At 43.1% G+C, this 23,486-nt stretch overlaps 1 protein-coding gene across 1 annotated transcript in view; it reads left to right on the plus strand.

Moving 5' to 3' along the window:
- LOC137256621 (autophagy-related protein 9A-like) overlaps positions 1 to 23,486 on the plus strand; it is a 335,545-nt gene that overhangs the window by 187,782 nt on the left and 124,277 nt on the right. The window contains exon 13 of the mRNA XM_067794505.1: positions 18,616 to 18,690. Within this exon, the coding sequence (XP_067650606.1) occupies positions 18,616 to 18,690 (75 nt within the window). The remainder of the gene's footprint in view (positions 1 to 18,615; positions 18,691 to 23,486) is intronic.

Below are 23,486 nucleotides of genomic sequence, written 5' to 3' on the forward strand. Positions count from 1 at the left end.
TGGTGGGTTATAACAACAAAATAGTCATAGCCACGGCGGATCAAAAGTTGGGCATCAACCCCGATATTAACACCACCTATATCCCACACATCCCACCACGTGAAACGGGTATAGTGGCGCCACCCCCGGAGTCTAAAGTTCAACCAACACCACAGGAGGTGGCCCCTCATATTCAGGCCTCCAATCAGCAGCATATTGATAGTAAAACGGCCCTGGTGGTTGGTGGGATAGCTTTGGGACTTATTTGGTTAAAAATTTCTTAGCCGCTACGTACACCAGACCCGCCACGGCAACGATGGCTGCCCACAGGTTTTGACTGAGCCACGTGGCAGTTTTAGCCAGAGCGCCCAACAACCACGAGACGATGCTACCCAGGATGCCGGGAAGGGCTTCGGCGGCTTTACCAGCCAGTTTAGCTAGGCCTTCCCCGAGTTTTTTTATCCAGTCTTTAACACCACCGCCGGGGGGTGTGGGGGGAACTCCCACAGTACCCCCTGTCAGTGACACCACCAGGGTTGATATGATGAAACCCAGTGCAGTCAGAATGCTGGCGATGGTGATCCCTTGCTCCCGGAACAATATCCGAATCCTGTCTGCTAACGTGGTGTCTCGGTAGAGGACTTGATTGATGGTTTCCCGCACATGGTTGGTCTGGGATCGAAGCTTTTCTTTGTAGCCGGACGCTGTCTCCAACCAGACCTGCCTTTCCTCTTCCAAATTACGTATTCGTTCCTCGATGGTGGCTTTCATAGACTCGTCCTCAGTTTCACCGAGTTTGCCCTTTTCATAGTCGATGTGGCCGTCTATCTCGCCCACTTTGGCTGTGCTTTTCCAGAGCTGACCACGAATGGTTTGCATCAACAGGTCCAACCCCCGCAGTTCCCGAAAGGTAAGTTCGAAACCCGGGAAGGGCTTGTTCTCGTAGTCGGCCAACACCTTTTTAATATCATAAGCTTGCAGATCTTGACGGACCTTCGGAGGAAGCTTAGGTCGCGCGCCACCGTAATCTATGAAACCTAGTTCATCGCGGATCAAGTCACTCCCATGTCGACTGCCCAGTGTTGATAAAGCAAGCGGTTCTCTCGTGCATTTATTCACGAGATCGATCTCCGGGTGAGCCTTCAAACGCAGCGTGCCATTGCTATCGAGGGTAAACCTGGAATAGTCCCTTCCCAACGGCTTGAGTTTGGATTTATTTTCAACTGCGTTGTAATAATCGTCGACGGCGTCCTCCATGAGTGCGTCACCTGAGAATGAGGTCTCCTGCTCGGCCCCTGTATCATCCATAGTATCATCCCACATCTCCATCATAGGTATGTCTTCAGCCATTATTTAGTATTAAAAATATATTTCATTTATATATAACAATGTACGGCAGAAAATTAGATCCTTTCAGAAGATTGAGAGAGCCATTAGGAGCCAGAGCCGTGCGCCAGTCGGTGACCATCACCAACAATCCCAGCAAGATAGACCAGAATCAAACTCTGCTGGTTAGATTTCCAAACCTTGGTGAGAATGACCTCATTGTACCAGGCACTGTTCGACTGGCGTTCAATATCACGTTGACCTCCAACATCGACAAACGCGAGCTAGTTTGGAACGTGGGTCGAGCTATCATCAAGAAAACGACCGTCAAGATCAGCGGTAACGAGGTGCTGAGCATCGACGACAGCGACGTGTTTCACTGCTACGGGGATCTCTGGAAAAGCGAGGGAGAACGAGTCAATGATGTGTACCAGGGCATCAGCAAATCAACCCGGTCGCGCATAGGGTATGCCTTCACGCCAGACCAGCTAGACAAGCTATCGGACGGTGAAAAGGCCATCACTCGAGCATACGGGAATCGATTCTGCGTGCCGCTCGACTTCGAGTTGCTCACGGGACACGCGCCGTTTTACCAGGCCGCGCTGGGTGATAGGCTCGAATACGAGCTCACGTTTAACGACTATAGCAAAGTAGTGCGTACGCCGAACGGTGATGAGGCCAGTTATGCCATAGACAACATCTCTCTGGAGTTCGACATGGTCACTAGCCCGGAGCTGGCCAGGCAGGTTCGAAGCCAGTACTCTGGGAAGATGGCTATCCTGTACGATCGCGTACTGAGGCATAGATCAGTCGTGCGAGATAAGAGCGACACTGTGTGGAATATCAACCTGAACGTGCCGGCGCGATCGATGAAAGGTATCCTGGTCGTCCCCGTGGAGGATTACGAGCCATTCCGGAGGGACAGCGAGAAGTTTTTCAACCCCGAGATTGAAAAGGTGGAAGTGACCATCGAGGGCGTGCCCAACCAGCTGTTCAGTCATGGTATGAGACCACACCAGCAGTGGGATGAGATAAAAAAGCTACCAGTGGGGGATTACATAACAAAGGACCTGGACCTCGGCTCCGTGCAGATTGGTGAATACCTGACCACCAAGTACGCCCTATGGTTGGACATGCGATCCACGGATGATGATAAACTGCACGGTAGCGGGCGCCGTATAGATAACGGCAGCGAAGGGATAACCATCCAGATTACTAAGAAGGCTCAACCCGCTGGTAAGTTGAAATTATATCTGTACGTTATTATGGACGCGCAACTTAATATAGACAATGGGAGATTCGTGCAAGCCATCTACTGACCTCCACCTCCCCACTGACCCACACTGCGCCATAGTGTGCGGGCAGACTGGCTGTGGGAAGACCGTTTTCGTGTTGGATATGTTGGAGGGTTACTACAAGGATGTGTTCGATAACATCGTTATCATGTGCCCTACTCTGAGCATGAATAAAACGTACGCGCGACCTTGGGTGATGACGGACCCGGACGTACACAAAATCGACCCTGGAACACGCCTGCAGGACTGGTTGAAAGCTCTTCACGAGAAATTTAAAGGGGAACCGACGCTGTTTATACTGGACGACTGCAGCGCTAATCGCGAGATAACAAAAAAGAGAGACATGCTATCGTACCTGGCCTTCTCCGGCCGGCATGCAAATCACAGCGTCTGGGTGCTAACGCAGAAGTTCAACTCGGTGTTGAAAGACCTCAGGGAGCAGACGCGATGGGTGGCCTTATTTCACTGCAAGGACAGGGATTCGTTCGAGGAGTGTTTGAGAGAGAACGATGTGATGAGCAAATTAGAATGGGAACGGGTGAAGAAACAGCTCGCTGAAACTAAACACGCTAAGCTCGTGCTCAAGACCGACCAACCAGTAGCATATAGAGTGTACTAAAGCTAAGCAAAGCTAAGCAAAGCTAAGCTAAAGCTAAGCAAATACTAAGTATAGCTATGATATTTGAAGTGTTTGTCGTGTGCAACTTAACCTTCATTTCTCTGTGTTTTGTCTGCATCGGGTATTATATAGTTAAAACTAAATCTTACTTGTTATATTATAAGATGGAGTGTGAGGAATTGCTCGAACAATTGTCTGGGGTAGTGGATGATGACAAGCGAGAGAAACTGGTGGCGTTGGCTGTTGGCGGCAAAGCCAAACATTACTTTGGAGACTACACTCCGGATAAAATTCACAAAATGTCAGCCGAAGAAATCGATAAGCTGTACGCTAGATACGAGTCCCGGCTCGGAGCAGAAATGACAAAGACAATAGGATCGGCTATGACCCAGATATACACCGGTATTGTGTCATACTTCCTTCCCATTCCACCAGAGCGCCGACTTTACCTGTGGGAAGACCTCGAGAAAGACCCTTTTATCGAACACGCCGTGAGCTCTATCAGCTGCGAGCTGTACCACAAATATGGTATGTTGTTGGCTCCAGTGACGGCGGCGATTATCACGGCAAAGCATTGTCAATTTGAGAGAAAAAATAATAATAATAGTATAGATGGATGCTGCACAGGAGACCCCTCCCGAGGTGAGGGAAGTGACCCCTTCACAGGAACCAGTGGGGGAAGTGACCCCTTCACAGGAACCCCCAACAGTAACCAGGCAGAAGAATCCTAAGAGAGTAGCTGTTCTGAAGGGTTTGTGATTGTGTTCACGGGCGTTGTGGTTTGATGGCATAAACGCAGCCGTTTCGGAGCATGTCATTGACTTTTTCGTGCTGCACGGGATTTTGTGCACCGTTCATCTGGGCATCTTGAACATGTGGCAGATTTTGAGTGTTGAGCGCTGGAGACAGAATAGACGAGTAGCTCTCCAGTAGTTTGTGACACAAAACAGTAAAATAGAAATAGGAATAAGATTTAGAGAGACAGATAGATAGATAGAGTAGGATTAACTAAATAGACAGGTTTGCATATTTAGTTTAATTTTCATTGCATATATTTTACATTTCATTACATTACAAGGGAATTTCACTTTTAGTTGATTACAAGGGGATTTCACGTTTAGTTGTTTAAAGGGGAGTTCATGTTTAGTTAGTTAAAAGATTTGGTTTGAAAGGTAAGTCGAAATTTATATTTTAGTTTAATTTCCACTGCGTTACATTGGTAGCAGAGCGTGGTTGCTCTGACTCTGCACTAGCTACACTTAGGGATAGTAATAGTTTTTTTATAGGTTTCATAGACACATGCTTTTATTTTGGTAGTTGTTTCATTACATTGGTTGATAAATCAACAAACATGTCTGATATAGACAAATCAGAAGATAAAGTGAAGAAGTCTGTAAAGGTTACTTGTGATGTTAACAAGCTGGAGTTAAGAATTGCCCAGCTTAAAAAACAAAAGACAGCAGCTAAGTCTGCACTGACAAAAGCTCAGAACACGATGCTGAGTTTAATTGATGGAGAGCATCTTCCCACAAAGAAAGCAGTTAGGGATGAGATAGATAAGGTGAGTTCACTGCAGGATAAGGTTGTTAGCTTATTGTATGAACTCTCCAAGGCATACGACCAAGGTAATGATTGTGATCAAGCTAAGAAAACCAGTAAAGAAATAGATGATGTACTGGAAGTTAGTGATGAGACTATACAAACCGCAAGAATTCATTTGAGCGGCAGGTCAGATGAAGGTTCATCTACTAGTTTAAGATCAGGGATGTCAAGACTGTTTCGCACAAATGACACAAAGAAACACATCACTGTTACACATGAAGCTACAGGTGTTAATGAATCTAATAAACAAGGTGTTCCATATGTAGATCAGAGAGATGATGCTTGGAAGGGAATTAATACAGCATCACAAGATGACAGAATAGGTGATGATATGCGGACTAAACTCAAACGCGTTTCAATTCCTGTGTTTCATGGCAACATCAAAGAATATGAAAGCTGGAAGACTGCCTTCATTGCATGTGTGGACAAAGCCAATGCTACTAATGAATACAAGTTGTTACAGCTAAAACAATACTTAGCTGGAGAGGCTTCTGAGGTCATTTCAAGGTTAGGGCACACTGCAGCAGCTTATGATGTAGCTTTAGAACGACTGGAGAGAAAATATGGAGGTAAGAGAAGGCAAATCGCTTTGAAAATGGAAGAAGTTTATAACTTCAGACCAATTCGTCCAGGTAACGCCAAAGATCTAGAGAACTTCGCAGACCTTTTAGACATCACTGTTGTCAGTCTCAGAGAAGCTGATAAAATAGAAGAACTGGGTGACGGTTGTCTGTATTCCCAGCTGATGCGAAAAATGACAGGATCAATGATAACAAATTATCAAAGATGGTTGTTTGAAATCCAACGTCAGGAATCAGTGGAATGTTTAAGAGAATGGGTGCTTAAAGAATCTGAATTTCAAACAGTTGCATCTGAGGTAAAACTAGGCATCACTGAAAAGCCTAAAGAGAAGGAACATAGGTACAGTCAAAAGTCAGGGTCATTCTTTGGCAGGCCACAGGTACAGTTCTGTAACTTCTGTCATGAGAAGGGTCATCAAATAGGAATTTGTAAACGTTTCAGAGAGTTAGATATCCAAAACCGATGGACTAAAGCTAAAGAACTGAAACTGTGCTTTCGGTGTTTAGGTACGCGTCATGTTGGGAAATTATGTCGCACAAACATCCCATGTGGTATTGAAGGATGTCGGTCGACACATAATAGATTACTACATGACAGTAACTGGGTAAAATCACAGACAAGGAACTGTGGAAACAGTAGCAACAACTCTGAAAAATGTAAAACAGAAAATAAACAAACAACCACAATGTCATCAACAACAAATGGATATTATGTATCTTCCCTCAGAACAGTTCCAGTTATTCTAAAGAATGGCTCGCGAAGAATAAAGGTCAATGCTCTTCTTGATGATGCTAGCACTCAGACATACATTAATGAAGACGTAGTATCAGAGTTAGGGGTACATGGTCAAAGACAGACAGTATCTGTTAATGTTCTGAACAGCAAGCAGGAAACCTTTAATAGCATGACTGTTGAAGTAGGTTTAGAAAGTGTTGATGGTTCGGTGGACATAAACATATCTGCGCTAACTACAACAAAGGTCACAGGAATGATGAAGGTTATTGACTGGCAAAAACATGCACGTGATTGGAAACACTTACATGACATTGAGTTTCCAAAATTGAGTTCCAGACCAATTGTGGACATATTGATCGGCATGGACTATTTGGAACTCCATTGTTCTCAAACAGATGTTTGCGGTCAGCCTGGTGACCCAATAGCAAGGTTAACACCATTGGGTTGGACGTGCATTGGTAAAGTGCATGACCCAGGGACAGATAACAGACAATTGACAGATTCATTCTTTATTCATGGTGGTAAAACAACAAGTGATGATAAAGAACTTGAGGCATTGGTAGATAGGTTCTGGGAGGTTGAATCCATTTCGGTATACAAACCTGTGCTGACAAGAGATGAGGAAATGGCTGTGAATGCTGTAAAAGAATCACTTACCCATGATTCACAGAGGTACACAGTTGGTGTTCCATGGAAGGAAGGTTCAAAACTTCCTGAAAGTAATTATGATATTGCTTTCAATCGCCTGAAACAAATTGAGAAAAAGTTAACAAAAGATGTGACAATTCAAACAGCATATGAGGATGTGATAACACAGTATGAGAAAAAGGGATACATAAGAAAAGTACCTGAAAAAGAAATTAAAACAAAAAAATCCTGGTACTTACCACACTTTCCTGTTGTCCGGCCGGAAAGAAATACAACTAAGGTTAGGATGGTTTTTGATGCCTCAGCGAAATGTGACAGCGTGTCCTTAAATGATGTTGTGCAACAAGGACCAAAGCTGCAGAACAATTTGGTTGAAATACTTCTAAGATTTAGAAAACATCCTATTGCAATCATATGCGACATTGCAGAAATGTACTTACAAATTCAGATTCCTAAACATGATCAGCCTTTCTTCAGATTTCTTTGGAGGTCAATGAATACGGAGAAAGAACCAGATGTGTATGAATTTTCACGGGTAGTCTTTGGAATGAATTGTTCGCCCTTTCTTGCACAGTATGTTACACAGGAACATGCTAAGTCATGTGAGAGTCATCTTCCTTTAGCAGCAGAAACAGTAGCGAAATCAACATACATGGATGACACAATGGATTCTGTGGAGACAGAAGACAAAGCACTACAGCTTTATGATCAAATAAATGAACTGTGGACAACAGCTGGTATGCATGCCAGGAAGTGGGTCTCCAATTCCGTGAAGGTGCTTGAATGCATTCCAGTTGCAGACAGACTATCTGAAATTAATATTCAGATGTCCGAGCTGCCATCTGTGAAAGCTCTAGGATTACTTTGGAATGCAGAGAATGATAAATTTCAGTTCTGCTACAAAGTTACTAATGGCCACTTCAATGTGTCAAAAAGAGCTTTCTTGAGAGAAATTGCAAAGATATTTGACCCTCTAGGGCTTCTAGCTCCATTTACAATTAGGGCAAAGATTATTTTGCAACAGGTGTGGTTGTCTGGTGTAGGATGGGATGACAAGATGAGTCCTGACTTAGAGGAAAAGGTCTTACAGTGGTATATGGAACTGGCAGATTTGAAGTCATTACGTTTTCCAAGGTGGATAGAATTTAGCTCAGAGATTGCCATTCCATGTCTGCATGTGTTTGTTGATGCATCGCAAGATGCTTTTGGTGCTGTGATATACTTGGTGAGTGGTCATGGAGAGAGAATAGTTAGTCAGCTTGTTGCTTCAAAAAGCCATGTTGCTCCAATTAAAGCTGTAAGTGTTCCACGGCTTGAATTAATGGCTGCTGTTCTTGGAGTGAAACTCCTTCTGATTGTTGCAAAAGGTCTGGAAATGTCAGTTCATGATGCAAAGCTGTGGTCTGATAGCATGAATGTTTTATGGTGGATTAAGAACCACAGCAGAAGTTTTAAGCCATTTGTGGCTAATCGTGTGGGTTACATTCAGGAGATGACAAAACCTTGTCAGTGGATGCACGTACCAACAAAGCTGAATGCAGCTGACATACTTACCAAAGGAAGTAAACCTGAAACTCTGGGCACAACAGCATGGCACCATGGTCCTGAGTTCTTAGCGCACGATGAAAGTCAATGGCCAGAGCAGAAAAATGATTTCGATAAGGTAGATCTGGAAAAGAAAACTAGATCAAACTTCAAAGTCACTATGAATGTTCAACATGATGATACGCCATGGCGTTTAGATCCATGTAGGTTTTCTGACTGGAATAGACTTTGTAGGATCTTTGCATGGGTCTACAGGTTTCTAAACAACTGTCGGACAGCAAAAAATGTCAGACAGAAAAACAGTCTTGTTCCAGAAGAACTTGAGGAGGCTGAAAGAAAAATAATAGCAAATGAACAAAAGGAAGCATTTCCAACTGAGTATATGGCACTGAAACAGAGCAAGAGAGTAGCATCCAAGAGTAAACTCATTGGATTGCAGCCTTTTCTGGATGAAACGGGAGTGATGAGGTTAAATGGCAGATTGAGATTTGCAGATGTGCTCTCTTGGGAGGCTAGGTTTCCAATAATCATTCCCAGGAAAAGCTGGGTGACGAAACTCATAGTGAAACACCACCATGAAAAGTGTCTTCATATGGGAACCAACACCACACTGGCCTCATTGTCGTCAAAGTTCTGGATTGTATCCTCAAGAGAGGAGATCCGTGAATGGGAGAATGAATGTGCTTGGTGCAAAAAACAAAAGGCAAAACCAGCAGAACAGCTCATGGGAAGTCTTCCGAAAAGTAGAGTAGTAAGTTCAATGAGAGCATTTGTTCAAACTGGAGTGGACTTTGCTGGTCCGTTTCTTACGGTACAGGGCCGAGGAAAAAGCCGTCATAAGAGGTATTTGTGTCTCTTCACGTGTCTAGCTACTCGAGCTGTACACCTAGAGATTGCTTACGGACTAGACACAAATTCATTCTTAAATGCTCTTTTCCGTATGGCACATAGACGAGGATGGCCCAAGGAGATGGTATCTGACAACGGCACAAATTTCGTTGGATCCGTAAAAGAGCTTAAACAGTTGGTGAAATCTTTAGATTCAGACACCATGAAATCAAAGTTGTCAAACAGAGGCATAGTTTGGAGGTTTAATCCGCCAAATGCTCCTCACTTTGGAGGAATTTTTGAATCCATGATCAAGTCAGCTAAGCGTGCGATTTATGTGATACTTGGGTCAAGTGATGTCACTGATGAAGAATTGATGACAGCCTTTACGGGTGTTGAAGCTCTGTTAAATTCTAGACCACTCACATATCAGAGTGCACACGTTCAAGATGATGTTCCTCTTACTCCAAACCATTTTCTTCATGGACAACTAGGGGGAGACTTTGCTCCAGAAATAGACTCCACTTCTTATGCCCCTCAAAAGCGTTGGCGACGGATACAGGAACTCATCAGGCATGTATGGAGGAGATGGATGAGAGAGTGGCTTCCAACTTTGAATGTCAGAAAAAAGTGGGTCACACCCTCAAGAGATTTCAAAGTTGATGATGTTGTTATTCACGTGTCACAAGATAACCCACGAGGAACTTGGCCTCTGGGAAGGGTAGTAAAAACATACCCAGGAAAGGATGGCCACGTCAGGGTGGTTGAAGTACAAGTTGGACAATCGAGGTTCACTAGGCCAGTGACTAAGGTTTGTCCTCTGGAATATAGCAATTGAACCAGAAAGAACAAGTTACCAGTGTAAATAAAGTAGAATGTTCAAGTTTAGAACAGTGTTTGTTGTAAATAGGTTGAATATTTTAGCATTTATTTCGTTGGTTTGAGATTGCATTGCTGTTAATAGATGATGATAGACAGGAGTCTATCATGGAAGGGGGCATGTTCTGAAGGGTTTGTGATTGTGTTCACGGGGGTTGTGGTTTGATGGCATAAACGCAGCCGTTTCGGAGCATGTCATTGACTTTTTCGTGCTGCACGGGATTTTGTGCACCGTTCATCTGGGCATCTTGAACATGTGGCAGATTTTGAGTGTTGAGCGCTGGAGACAGAATAGACGAGTAGCTCTCCAGTAGTTTGTGACACAAAACAGTAAAATAGAAATAGGAATAAGATTTAGAGAGACAGATAGATAGATAGAGCAGGATTAACTAAATAGACAGGTTTGCATATTTAGTTTAATTTTCATTGCATATATTTTACATTTCATTACATTACAAGGGAATTTCACTTTTAGTTGATTACAAGGGGATTTCACGTTTAGTTGTTTAAAGGGGAGTTCATGTTTAGTTAGTTAAAAGATTTGGTTTGAAAGGTAAGTCGAAATTTATATTTTAGTTTAATTTCCACTGCGTTACAGTAGCTGCCGGTAAAAAACGGTGGTGTAACCAACATAAAATTATCAACCCCCGACTGTTGTTGGCTGTAGGCGCTGCCGTGGTTATAACATGGTTATACGTGGGGGTACCCTCACACAGTGAGGTGGTACCCCCCCAACAGTGAGGTGGTACCCCCCACTGTCGACCCGCATATCATGTTATAATTTAAATATTTTTATATCATATACATAATGTCTGAGGGGAAAACGTTCGTCAACGACGCATACCACGCCACAGTGGTCGCCAGTCTAGCCGTAGGGTACGCTCGGTTGACTAAAATGGTGCTTAAACAACCAACTATCAAGCTAGATTTCAACCTGCAGGATATGGGTATGCTCATAATGAACCTTGGTATGGCGATGGCCACAAAAGACATCCTAGTAAAACAAGGGATAATACCTGAAAATATAATGAAATAAATATAGGATGGCCACGATAGCTATGATGGTCGGTGGGGCGTTAGTGAATGCCCTGGCATTTTCCGGGAGTAATTTCCTCTTCTCGAAACTACGAGATGATCACGCGGCTGAAATACAGGAAGAAAGGAAGCGGCACGATCTCGCTACTGAGAAATTACAAAAGGCACAGGCCGAGTACGCTAAAAAACGCCTCCAGAGGATCGATTTTATTAACGAACAACTCCAGCGTGAAAACCATGCCGTTCAAACATTCAACGATGTCGATGAAGCAATGAAAGAATACTACCTACTAACTGGTAAACGATTGGAACCGCTCAATAAACCCACACTCGCTCAGTACTACACACCATCCAAGGGACAAATGAATCGTGAACTGGGCTTCATAGTGTTGGGTATAGCAGCTACTGCGTTGGTTGCGAAGCAATTAAATTAAATACCCATATAAGTAAACATGAGACCCGCTCCATACCGATGCGAATACATACTTATGGGGAAGACCGAGGCCTGTGGTAGGAAATGCAGGACTAGGTTCTGTTGTTTCCATATGGGAAGTCCTAACTACACGTGTTCTGTGTGTGGTATCGGGGTTAAAGGGCACTACTGTCTATGTAAAGCTCACGGAGCGAACATAGTCAGACATCAACTCATCTACGAGAATAAAAAGGGCTACATAAAAGAACGTAGGCGACTGCTCAAGATAGACTCCAATTAGACATTGGTTATGTTAGGTGTAAACACATTGACTACTGTACGCGAGCTTAAGCGGGTCGCAAAACAGAGAGGTGTGATCGGGTATTCTCGAATGCGGAAGTCAGCATTGTTGAGATTACTAGGTTTAGAAGCCGCTACGGTAAAACAATTAAAAGCTCAAGCAAAACAGCTTGGATACACGGGTTATTCAAAACTGGGGAGAGCCGGGTTAGTCGAATTGTTATCACATCCCCCCGTAGCACGTCCCACTGTAAAACAACTGAAAGCCGAGGCACACGATTTGGGTTTAGGCGGGTATTCCCGTATGAGGAAACCACAACTTTTAGAATTATTACGACAGAATAGAGCTATTGACCTACAGTTCGTGCGCACTGAGCGCGCTGTAGGCAACTATTTGAGAGGTTGGCACATGCACGTTGACAGAAACATAGACATTACAGATATCAAGCCTCTGATAGCTGATAAGGTCAACCAGGAACTAAATAACCTAGGAAGTATCAAGTTTCAGATCACAGTGAAAATGTCGCTCGATAAGCAGGTTGGGGACCTCACTGAGTATGTTCAGCCTTACTTCCGAGGTAAACAAGAGGTCGTCACACATACAGAGACCATTGACACATCAATCGATACCAGTTTTCAGCAGATACGAGAATACCTAGAACGCTACACACACTTGGGGTCCGGGTGGGCTGTAAATAAAATCGATAATGTCTATCTAGATATAGCTAACTACGTGCCGTTCAGAGGCGGGTCATACCTAGCCTTGCCCCCCTACTATAGGAACAAACATGCCATAGTAAACGTTAAGAATAGAGGAAACGATTGCCTGAGGTTAGCTATCAGGTCAGCCTTATTTCCAGCTGACACTCATTCAGATAGGCTTTCTAGCTATCCCCAAGACGATGGGCTCAACTGGGATGGTATAGATGAACCCACCCCCATATCCCAGATCACTAAAGTAGAAAAACAGAATAATCTGGCTATAAATATCTTTGGGCACGAAGGTAACACAACAATAGTACACAGGGTCAGCGGGGTGAAGGATCGCCAAGTTATCAATATATTCATGATCCAGCGAGGTGACAAGTATCACTACACATGGATAAAACACTTTAGCAGGCTGTTGTATGACCAATCGGCACACAGAGGAAAGACCCACTTCTGTGAACGATGCCTACATGGCTTCACACGAGCTGATTTATTAGAATCCCACCGGGAGGATTGTCAAGGTGTGGGGCAGACGGCCATACGAGTCGACATGCCTAAGGAAGGTGATAATATCCTAAAATTCGGTAACCACAAGAACCAAATGTCTGTGCCTTATATCATATACGCCGACTTCGAAGCCTTGGTTACCCACAAAACACAAGAGCATAAAGCCTGTGGGTTTGGATACATTGTCGTCCGTTGTGACGGGGAAACGAAAGCTCCGGTAGTGTATAGGGGCCCTGACGCGGCTGAAAGGTTTCTAAAGTGTTTGCAGGAGGAAGAAAAAATTATTAGGAATGCATTGTATAGAATCACTCCCATACGTATGACCCGAGTCGACAGGCTAGCTCACGCTAGTAGCACTAACTGTCACGTGTGTGACTCACCACTTAACGGTGATTCGGTGAGAGATCACTGCCACATAACTGGTAAGTATAGAGGCGCCGCTCACAGCGCGTGCAACCTCAAGCTTAAAATCAACCCTAAGACAATAAACATCCCCGTTGTCTTTCACAACTTGAGAGGGTACGACTCACACTTGATCATGCAGGCCATCGCGAAAATCGATGGTAATATAACGTGCATCCCCAACAACATGGAGAGATACATCTCCTTCAGCTTAAAAGGACTTAGGTTCATTGACTCGTTTCAGTTCCTCCTGTCGTCACTCGACAGTCTGGTCAAGGCCAACAATACCTTCCCTATCACCGATCGATACACAGACGCCGAGACTAGACCCCTGCTTATGAGGAAGGGTGTGTACCCCTATGAGTACATGGATAGTTGGGTCAAGTTCACCGAGACCAGACTACCCCCTATTGACTGCTTTTATAGCAAGCTGAATGAGGCGTCCGTCTCACGAGATGATTACTCGCACGCGACTAACGTATGGAATAAACTGGGTTGTAAGAACCTGGGTGATTATCACGACCTGTACTTGAGGACAGATGTACTGCTGTTAGCCGACGTGTTTGAGACGTTTAGGCGAACGTGTTTCAAGCAGTATAAACTCGACCCCACATGGTATTACACCAGCCCAGGTCTGTCGTGGGACGCCTTGCTTAAAAAGACCGGAGTTAATTTGGAATTGCTCACAGATTACGACATGCACCTATTCATTGAGAAAGGCTTGCGAGGTGGGATTTCCATGGCATCCAAACGATACGCGAAAGCAAATAATCAATACGTGAAAGGTTACGATCCTAACAAGCCAACCAATCACATTCTCTACCTCGACGCAAACAACCTGTACGGCTGGGCCATGAGCCAGTATCTACCTACAGGGGGATTCGAATGGGTACCCCACGTTGATGTTATGGGGGTTGCACCAGATTCGAACAAAGGGTATATCCTCGAGGTTGACTTAGAGTATACCAAGGAATTACACACATCACACAACAGCTACCCCCTGGCCCCCGAACGTATGAGGGTTAACCCAGACTGGATGTCTGAGTACCAACATAACTTGTTAGGTGGGCGTGTGACAGACGTTGAAAAACTCGTGCCTAACTTAATGAATAAGACCAAGTACATCGTTCACTATCGCAACCTACAGCTGTACCTGTCGTTGGGTATGAGGCTGACCAAAATACACAGGGTGCTCATGTTCGACCAGAGCCCATGGATGGAGCCCTACATCAGAATGAACACAGACCTACGAAAAAAAGCCACCAGTGATTTTGAGAAAAATCTCTACAAGCTCATGAACAACTCGGTGTTTGGTAAGACTATGGAGAACCTGAGGAAACGCGTGACCGTGAAGCTGGTTCGGTCGAGTGAGGAAGACAAGCTCAGGAGATTGATAGTCAGTCCGGCATTCAACCGTAGTAAGATATTCACAGACAACCTGGTTGCCCTACACATGAAGAAAAGCCACATAAAATTCAACCGGCCTGTTTACGTGGGGATGAGCATCCTCGATTTATCCAAACACCTGATGTACGACTTTTACTACAACGAGCTCAAGAAACAGTACGGCGACAGGTGTGAAGTGCTGTACACTGACACGGATTCCCTGCTGTTAGAAATTCGAACCGAGGACGTGTACGAGGACATGAAAAAACACCTCGATTTATACGACACCAGCGACTACCCTAAGACCCATACCATACACAGTACGGTAAATAAAAAGGTCCTAGGTAAGATGAAGGACGAGTGTGCTGGCACGCCCATAGCCGAGTACATAGGTTTGAGACCTAAGATGTACTCCATACTGAAAGCCGACAATAGTGAGATCCGGAAGGCTAAGGGGGTTAAGAAGTATGTGGTGAAACAACACATCAAACACGCCAGATTCAAGGAAGCCCTGTTCAAGACCCGTACCTTTAGGCATAAAATGAACACACTTAGAAGTGATGGACATAAGATATACGGACTGACTATAAACAAGACGTCCCTGTCGCCTATGGACACGAAACGTTGGATAGCTATTGATGGGATAAACACATACGTGTATGGACATGAAAAAATTTGAGGCTATTTACTACAGCCCGCGTGGGTACTGGAAAGGAGCTAGCGCAGTAGATAAGCTAGCTAAAATAGCGCGAGTACCCCCGGAGGAAGCCAAAGCGTGGCTTGAAAAACAAGCCCTGTGGCAGATCTATTTGCCGGCACCACGCTACGTGCCTAGAAGGAGGTTCGGTATTAACATACCTAATAGCGTTCACCAGGCAGACCTACTGTTCCTACCCCACGACAAGAGGTACAAGTATGCCTTAACCGTAGTGGACGTAGTCAGTCGTTACAAGGAAGCCGAACCCTTGACCACGAAAGATTCGGCCCAGGTAGCCAGAGGATTCGAACGCATATACAAACGCAGCCTGCTGACGTGGCCAACAGAGCTGCAAGTTGACCCCGGACGGGAGTTCATGGGTGCCGTGTCACAACTGCTAGCCAAACACGATACAAAGGTCAGGCGTGGCACGGCCGGAGCCCATCGCAGCCAAGCCATAGTTGAGAGATTTAATAGGACTTTGGCTGAGCGCTTGTTCGGCCATCAGTATGCTAGGGAGATGGCCACCCCTGGAAAACGATCGACTGAATGGGTCACGAGGTTACCCAAGGTGGTGTCGGCAATCAACCATGAAGTCACCCGTCTCACCGGTAAGAAACCGGCAGACGCTATCAAACTAAAATCAATAGTTGCAGAGTCGGCCGCTCCATTGCGTGGGAAGGAGAAACAGATACCAGATAGGGCCCTAGTGAGGTATCTATACCAGCCGGGGGAACACGAGGGTGATAGCCGTAAGCGGGCCACCGATCCTATATGGTCAGTCAAAACTTACAACATAGATAAAGTGGATATGAAAGCCGACGAACCTAACTTATACTACTTGAGGGATGGGCCGGGTAGGGGGTTTGTAAGAGAAGAATTATTGACCGTACCGTACGGCACAGTGTTACCTCCTACCAACACACGTTAAGAGTAGCAAGAGCTAAGGGCCCAACCAAAGCCTTAGTTAGTAAATAAGGCGTTGTAGAGACTTTTTTTGAAAGTGGTCCAGAACCCCCATTCCCTATACTACTCCCCCAAACACCACATCGCACATTCAGCCAATGGATACTGGCATCATGAAAACTTTCAAGGCCCACTACAAGTAATATCTCGTCAAGCATTTCATCCAGTGTGCCGACCGGCCACAAACGCACAATCTCCGTGAAGCACAGAGAAAACTGCCTGGTCCGAAGTAAAAAGCTCCACCATTCAGAACTGTTTCCGTCATGTAGACTGACTGTATTTGCTGCACAGGATGACAACATCAAGAATTGTTTTTCAATGATATGTAGTGATTTGCATTTTTGGTATTTACATAGATTCATTCCTGTCAATTTGGACTCAATTTATTTAAACTTGGGGTCCCAAGCTTTATGGAACATTGGGAAGTTGTTATAGTGTCTAATTCAGGACAGCCATTGTCCAATTATTTCTAAAAACCCCAAACAATGTAACCAAGCCATATAGGACTTTTTTCTCATCATTGAATCTGCATTCTTAATCTTTATCACTACCACAGCATACCGTGTCTTGTCAGCTACCTTGTTCCTTTTTGTTATTTCCATTCATTACTGTATATGACATTTATGGCCTTTTTGGTCATCTCCTTTGGCTGCGTCTGTCATCACATCTACTGTAGAAGGAAGTGCTGATGTTTCTCTGTCTGTCCATTGTTGAATCTTTGCCAGTTCATTGTTGTTCAAAACTGTATATATATGCATGCTCACATCTATATTGAGTGTGGAGTGAAGGGATGACCATGAGCAGGTATACATTCATGTATACTTGTTTGTCATGTCTTGTGTAAGCAGCTAAAGAAGTTTGAACTCAACCATGCCTTCGTCTCCATCAATATATTCATTCATCATTTCGTCAAAGTATTCTCTGGTAAATCGCACATCATATACAGTGTTGACAGCTAGGAAGTTATCATGAAGTAATAATTCATACCAAAATTCAGTAATTATCATAATCAGTACAAGCAATACTTTGGCATTTAGATATTAAGAAAATACAAATATAGAATATAAGAGTCTTCATGTATCAGTAATAACTTTAAGAAAAACTCAGGTCAAAACTAGTAAACTCATCTCAAAGACTTACTATTGAAAAAGGTATAAGTTATGACTACACAATTTTACAGATGTTCTAGATAAATCCTAGCCTGTGGTATTCAGGACACTGTAAGACAAACTAATCAGTAAGACAAGGGTTATGTCTAAACAGTTTATTAACCTGGGTATAATTAATAATGAATTTTGGTGTGAATATTGTGAAGATGATGGAAAACCAACTTTTATGGATAGTCAAAATCTTGATTGAAATGAGTGTGACGTTATGGTGTAGTTACAAACCCCATTATCACTGGTAGGGAACTTGGTTACAGTGAGAGTGGAGTCTTTGTGATTTTTATTATAGAATCTTTCCTATATGTCACAGAGCCATGATTTTAGGGAAGGGTATGGTAATAATTGGCCTGTATACCTAGAAAATGAATATTACAAGAGAGTTGAATTACAGTTTATTAACATTTGGTCCAAATCTGGTTCACTGACCGCACCGTACAAATCATACCCTGTCAGCTATGTTTTGGGATTGGGAATTATCTGTGACAGTGAATGAATTTTCTGTTTTATCAATTTCGTAATCACAAAGTGTCTGTGATATTTGACCAGTTCGTTGAAACTGATACATATGGATCTTTTCACAGATAAAACAGCACATGCTTTATGATGAAAGAGGATAAACCTTCACTGGAACACACTGTATTATTTTTGCACTTTTTTTATGGGATCAATTGTCACAATAAAGTGATTATTTATCAAAGACTCTGACATATCGCGAAGTTTCCATTGTGAAAATTACAAAGGCTCCACTATCACTGTAACCAAGTTCCCAACCAGTGATAATGGGGTTTGTAACTACACCGAAATGTCACACTCATTGCTGTGAAGGAGTTGACTATCCATGGAACTTGGTTTTCCTTAATAATCTTCTTGTAACTGTTTTCCTTGATTATGAAATGATTATAACAAAGTTAGGTGATGTTTGTTTCTGATGCATGTGTAAACTCTCAAATATTGCAGAGTAAAATGCAAGTTGTAACTCCATTCTCTTTATTTTTCAGGTTAAATCGAGGATATGGTCCTGCTTCGTACTACATGACTATATTCACAACTCCTATTTTAGTAATCATAGCAAAGTAAGTGAAATTAAATTTTTTTGTTGGTGGGGGTGGGTTGATGTTCATGTTATGCTACAAATAATTCTGTCAGAAGAAGACTGCCTAGAGTGACTACAAATGAAGAGGCCACTGCAGACAGGTGAGCTGACCTCTCTAGACTACTCCAAATGTCTAAATGGAAATCGATCGATAACTAGGCCAAAGCAGTCGCTGTCGCGTTGTCTGACAACCACTTAGGGAAATGATTTATGTACGGTATGAACCTTGCAATATGCCTACGATACGTGAACTGAAAAAAAGGGTGAGGGAGCTTGGTTTGCGGGGGGTACTCTCATATGAGGAAGTCTGAATTGTTAACTTTATTAGGGATAATAGGGAAATATTTGAGAGGGTGGAAGATGGAAGTTCAAAGAAACATAGACATTGAAGGTATAAGGCAGTTGGTATTTGATAAAGTGAATGAAGAACTGAATGATTTAAAAGGTATCAAATTTCAACTCACATTAAAGATGACACAAGAGAAACAACAGCTAAATGAAACAGTTGAGCACACCATTGTTTACTCCAGAGGTATTCAGGAAGTTACAACACAACCAGATACTATCAACACTTCTATAGACAGATCATTCGGGAAAATTCAAGAAACATTAGAACATTACACTAAAATGGGATCTGGTTGGGTCGTTGATATGATTAATATGATCTACCTGGATATAGCAAACTATAAGCCTTTGAGAGGTGGATCGTACCTACCCCTGCCTCAGCATTTTAAGAATGAACAAGCTATGGTTAACGTTAAAAATTGTGGTGATGATTGTTTGAGGATAGCGATAAAATCTGCTAAATTTCCAGCTCAAACACATTCTGACAGACTTTCAAGTTATCCAGAAGATGATGGGATCAAATTGGGAAGGTATAGATGCACCAACACCAATCTCTCAGGGTATAAAAATAGAAAAACAGAATCCAGACTTAGCCATAAACATATTCGGACACGAAGGTAAAAATGTAATAGTGCACAGGATAAGTCCTTTATAGTATAGGGATGGTCATAAAACAATCAATATATTTATGATACAACAAGGTGAAAAATATCACTACACATGGAAAAAGTATTTCAGTTGACTGTCCGCAGGACTCCCATTCGAATCCCCCAGTTGGTAGATATTGACCCATACCCCAGCCGTACAGGTTGTTAGCATCGAGATAGAGTAGATGAGCTGAAGGTCTATTAGGGTTATAGCCTTTCACATACTTACTTGTTGTTAGCTTTAGCATAACATTTAGATACCATGGGTAGATATGCCGACTGAAAACAACAATATCTTGAAATTCATCAACCGTAAAAATCAGATGTCAGTACCATACATTATATACGCAGACATTGAAGCCATTATTAAACCAATCGATACAGTGGCTCCATCCCCTAATCAAAGTTACACTCAAAAGAATCAAGAGCACAAGGCATCTGGTTTTGGGTATGTGGTTGTTCGTTGTGATGGTCAAACTAACCCTCCTGTCATTTATAGAGGCCCAGACGCGGCTGAGAAATTTCTCCAATATGTACAGCATGGGGAGAGAGAGATCAGGGAAAAATTGCACAACATAACACCAATGCATATGACCCAAGCAGATAGGGAGGCCTATATCAAAAACACTCATTGTCATGTATGCTGTACACCCCTGAATGGTGAATCAGCGAGAGACCACTGTCACGTGACAGGGAAGTACAGAGGTGCAGCTCACAGTGAGTGTATCTTAAAGCTTCGAATAAATTCCAAGCTTATTCATATTCCGGTGGTGTTTCACAATTTATGAGCGTATGATTCACACTTGATTATGTAGTCTATTTCAAAGGTTAAAGGCAAGATATCCTGTATCCCAAACAACATGGAGAGATATTTATCATTTTCACTAAATGGGTTGAGATTTATAGATAATGTTCAGTTTCTGTTGTCGTCTCTAGACAACTTCGTAAAGGCTAATAACCCAGACGACTTGGCTATAACTGATCGATGCACAGAAGAGAAAACTTGAGCCTTGCTGCTATGTAAGGGTATTTACCCGTATGAATACATAGATGACTGGTCTAGGTTTAATGAGACAGAGTTACCTCCCATTGACTACTTCTATAGCAAGCTGTCAGACATGTCTGTCTCGCAAGACGATTACAAACACGCTAAAAATGTATGGGATCAACTAGGCTGTAAGAATCTAGGTGATTACCATGATTTATATTTGAAAACGGATGCTGAAAAATAGCGTTACCCTTATGGTACGGCTGGGGTATGAGTCAATATCTACCAACGGGGATTCGAATGGGAGTCCTGCGGACAGCTGGATGTTATGAGGGTTATATCCTAGAAGTGGACTGAATATCCAGCGGAATTATATCAGTCTCATAGCAGTTACCCCCTGGCACCTGAACGTTTAAGGGTTAACCCAGACTTGATGTCTGAATACCAGCATAACCTGTTGAATGGGCTGCTAACGAATGTAGAGAAATTGGTACCGAATTTGATGAATAAAACAAAGTATATCGTTCACCATCGTAATTTACAGCTATATCTGTTGCTGGGTATGAAGCTGACTAAAGTGCATAGAATACTGAAGTTCAATCAAAACCCATGGATGGAACCCTACATCAGGATGAACACAGACTTGAGAAAGCTGGCCACTAACGACTTTGAGAAAAACCTGTACAAACTCTGTATTCAATAAAATGATGGAGAATTTACGAAAAGGTGTCAGCGTGAAGCTAGGTCGAGCGAGGAAAACAAGATCAGGAAACTGATTGCGAGCCCAGCGTACAATAGAAGTACTATATTCGGTGATGACCTGGCGGCTACAATATATGAAAAAGAGCCACAATAAACTTAATTGACAGGTCTATGTTGGCATGAGCATTCTAGACCTTTCTAAACGTCTGATGTATGACTTCTACTATAATGAGTTATAATAAACAGTATGGTGACAGGTGTGAGGTGTTGCACATGGATACTGAATCACTGAATGTGCAGGCATACCAATTGCTGAATACGTGGGGTTGAGACCTGAGATGTATTCTATCAAGAAAGCAGAGGACGCTGAAATAAGAAAGGCTAAGGGTGTGAAAAAGAATGTGGTCAAACGACATATCAAGCATACCCTGTACAAACAGGCCCTATTCGAGAAAAAATGTTTAAACACCAGATGAACACACTCCATAGTGACGGGCATAAGATACACAGGTTGACATTACACAAGACATCTCTATCACCGCTGGACACAAAACGTCGGATATCCCCGGATGGTGTCAGTACCTACGCTTACAATCACTCTTTGATTGGAGGGGGTGTGGTGGTGTCCCCCAACACATAAAGATATTTAAGTAATATCTAAGCTCCTTGGAAATATATTGGAGACAGTTTACTACAGCCTGCGCAGATATTGGAAAGAGGCAGACGCTGTCAAAAAATTAGCTAAAGCCGCACGTTTCAGGAGAAAAGGCTAAAGCCTGGTTAGAAAAACAAGCTATATTGCAAGTATACTCACCACCACCAAGATGTATACTCAGGAGAAAATTTGGTGTTCATATCCCTAATCAAGTTCACCAAGCTGACCTGTTGTTTCTTCCACATGATAGGGTCAGAGGTAAGACCTATAAGTATGCCCTGACCATTGTAGATGTAACGAGTCGCTACAAGGAAGCAGAACCCTTAACCACCAGGGGCGCGACACAAGTTACACGTGGTTCGCAGTCCACTGACCTGGCCTTCCGAGTTGCAAGTTGACCCAGGTAGAGAATCCATGGGTGCCTCGTCACAACTGTTAGCCAAACACAGTGTAGAGATAAGGAGGGGTGCGGCTGGTGAACATCGAAGTCAAGCTATAGTCGAGAGATTCAATCGCTCCTTAGCCGAACGTTTGTTTTCACACCAATACTCACGTGAGCTGCAGACAGCCGACCGCAACAGAAAATGGGTGGTACGACTTCCTCGTGTGGTTGACTCAATGAATCGTGAAACAACTAGACTACTCAATAAGAAGCCGGTCAAAGCAATCCATATGAAATCTGTTGTGGTAGAGTCAACAGCACCTTGTCAGGGGAAAGAAAAAAAATTCCAGATCGCGCAATTGTTAGATATTTATATCAACCAGGTGAATACAAGGGAGACACCCGGAAACGTGCTACAGATCCTGTCTGGTCTATGAAAATGTACAATATTGATTGAGACGTGGGGCCTAAACTGTACTTCCTTGTAAATGTAGAGGGTTCGTGTGTGAGGAATTACAAATCATGCCTTCATCTTAAACAGGCATTTAACTTCTTTGATGTAGTCCTTTTTCTTCTCATAAATAAGCTGAAACCGCTTTCTATCAGCACCATGCGCTTTACATAAACAATAATGATCCTTAACCCCAATACCACACACTGAACAAGTGTAATTAATACTATCTTTACGGTGATAAGAACAATAACCCTGACTGTGGCTCATTTTACCACAAATGTTCGTTTTTCCCATAAATACCCATTTGCAAACGCGTCTCACTTTGTGATATACAAATTTGTGTGATTAGTCTAATTGTTTCACGATTAACACTGTCACTGCTAAACCAAGTATGATGAAGATCAATTTGCGATCTTTCTGACCCTCTGAAGAAGTGTAATAATGTGTCATAGTTGGTTCATTTAATAGGTCTAGTTGCTTAACCGTTAATAGGTAGTATTCTTTCATAGCTTCGTCGATGTCTGTGAAAGTTATGACTGCATAGTTTTCACGCTGGAGCTGATTATTGATAAAATCTAGTCTCTTCAAACGTCTCTCAGCATA

Source organism: Haliotis asinina, chromosome 11 (assembly GCF_037392515.1).
Source record: "Haliotis asinina isolate JCU_RB_2024 chromosome 11, JCU_Hal_asi_v2, whole genome shotgun sequence".
NCBI lineage: Eukaryota > Metazoa > Mollusca > Gastropoda > Lepetellida > Haliotidae > Haliotis > Haliotis asinina.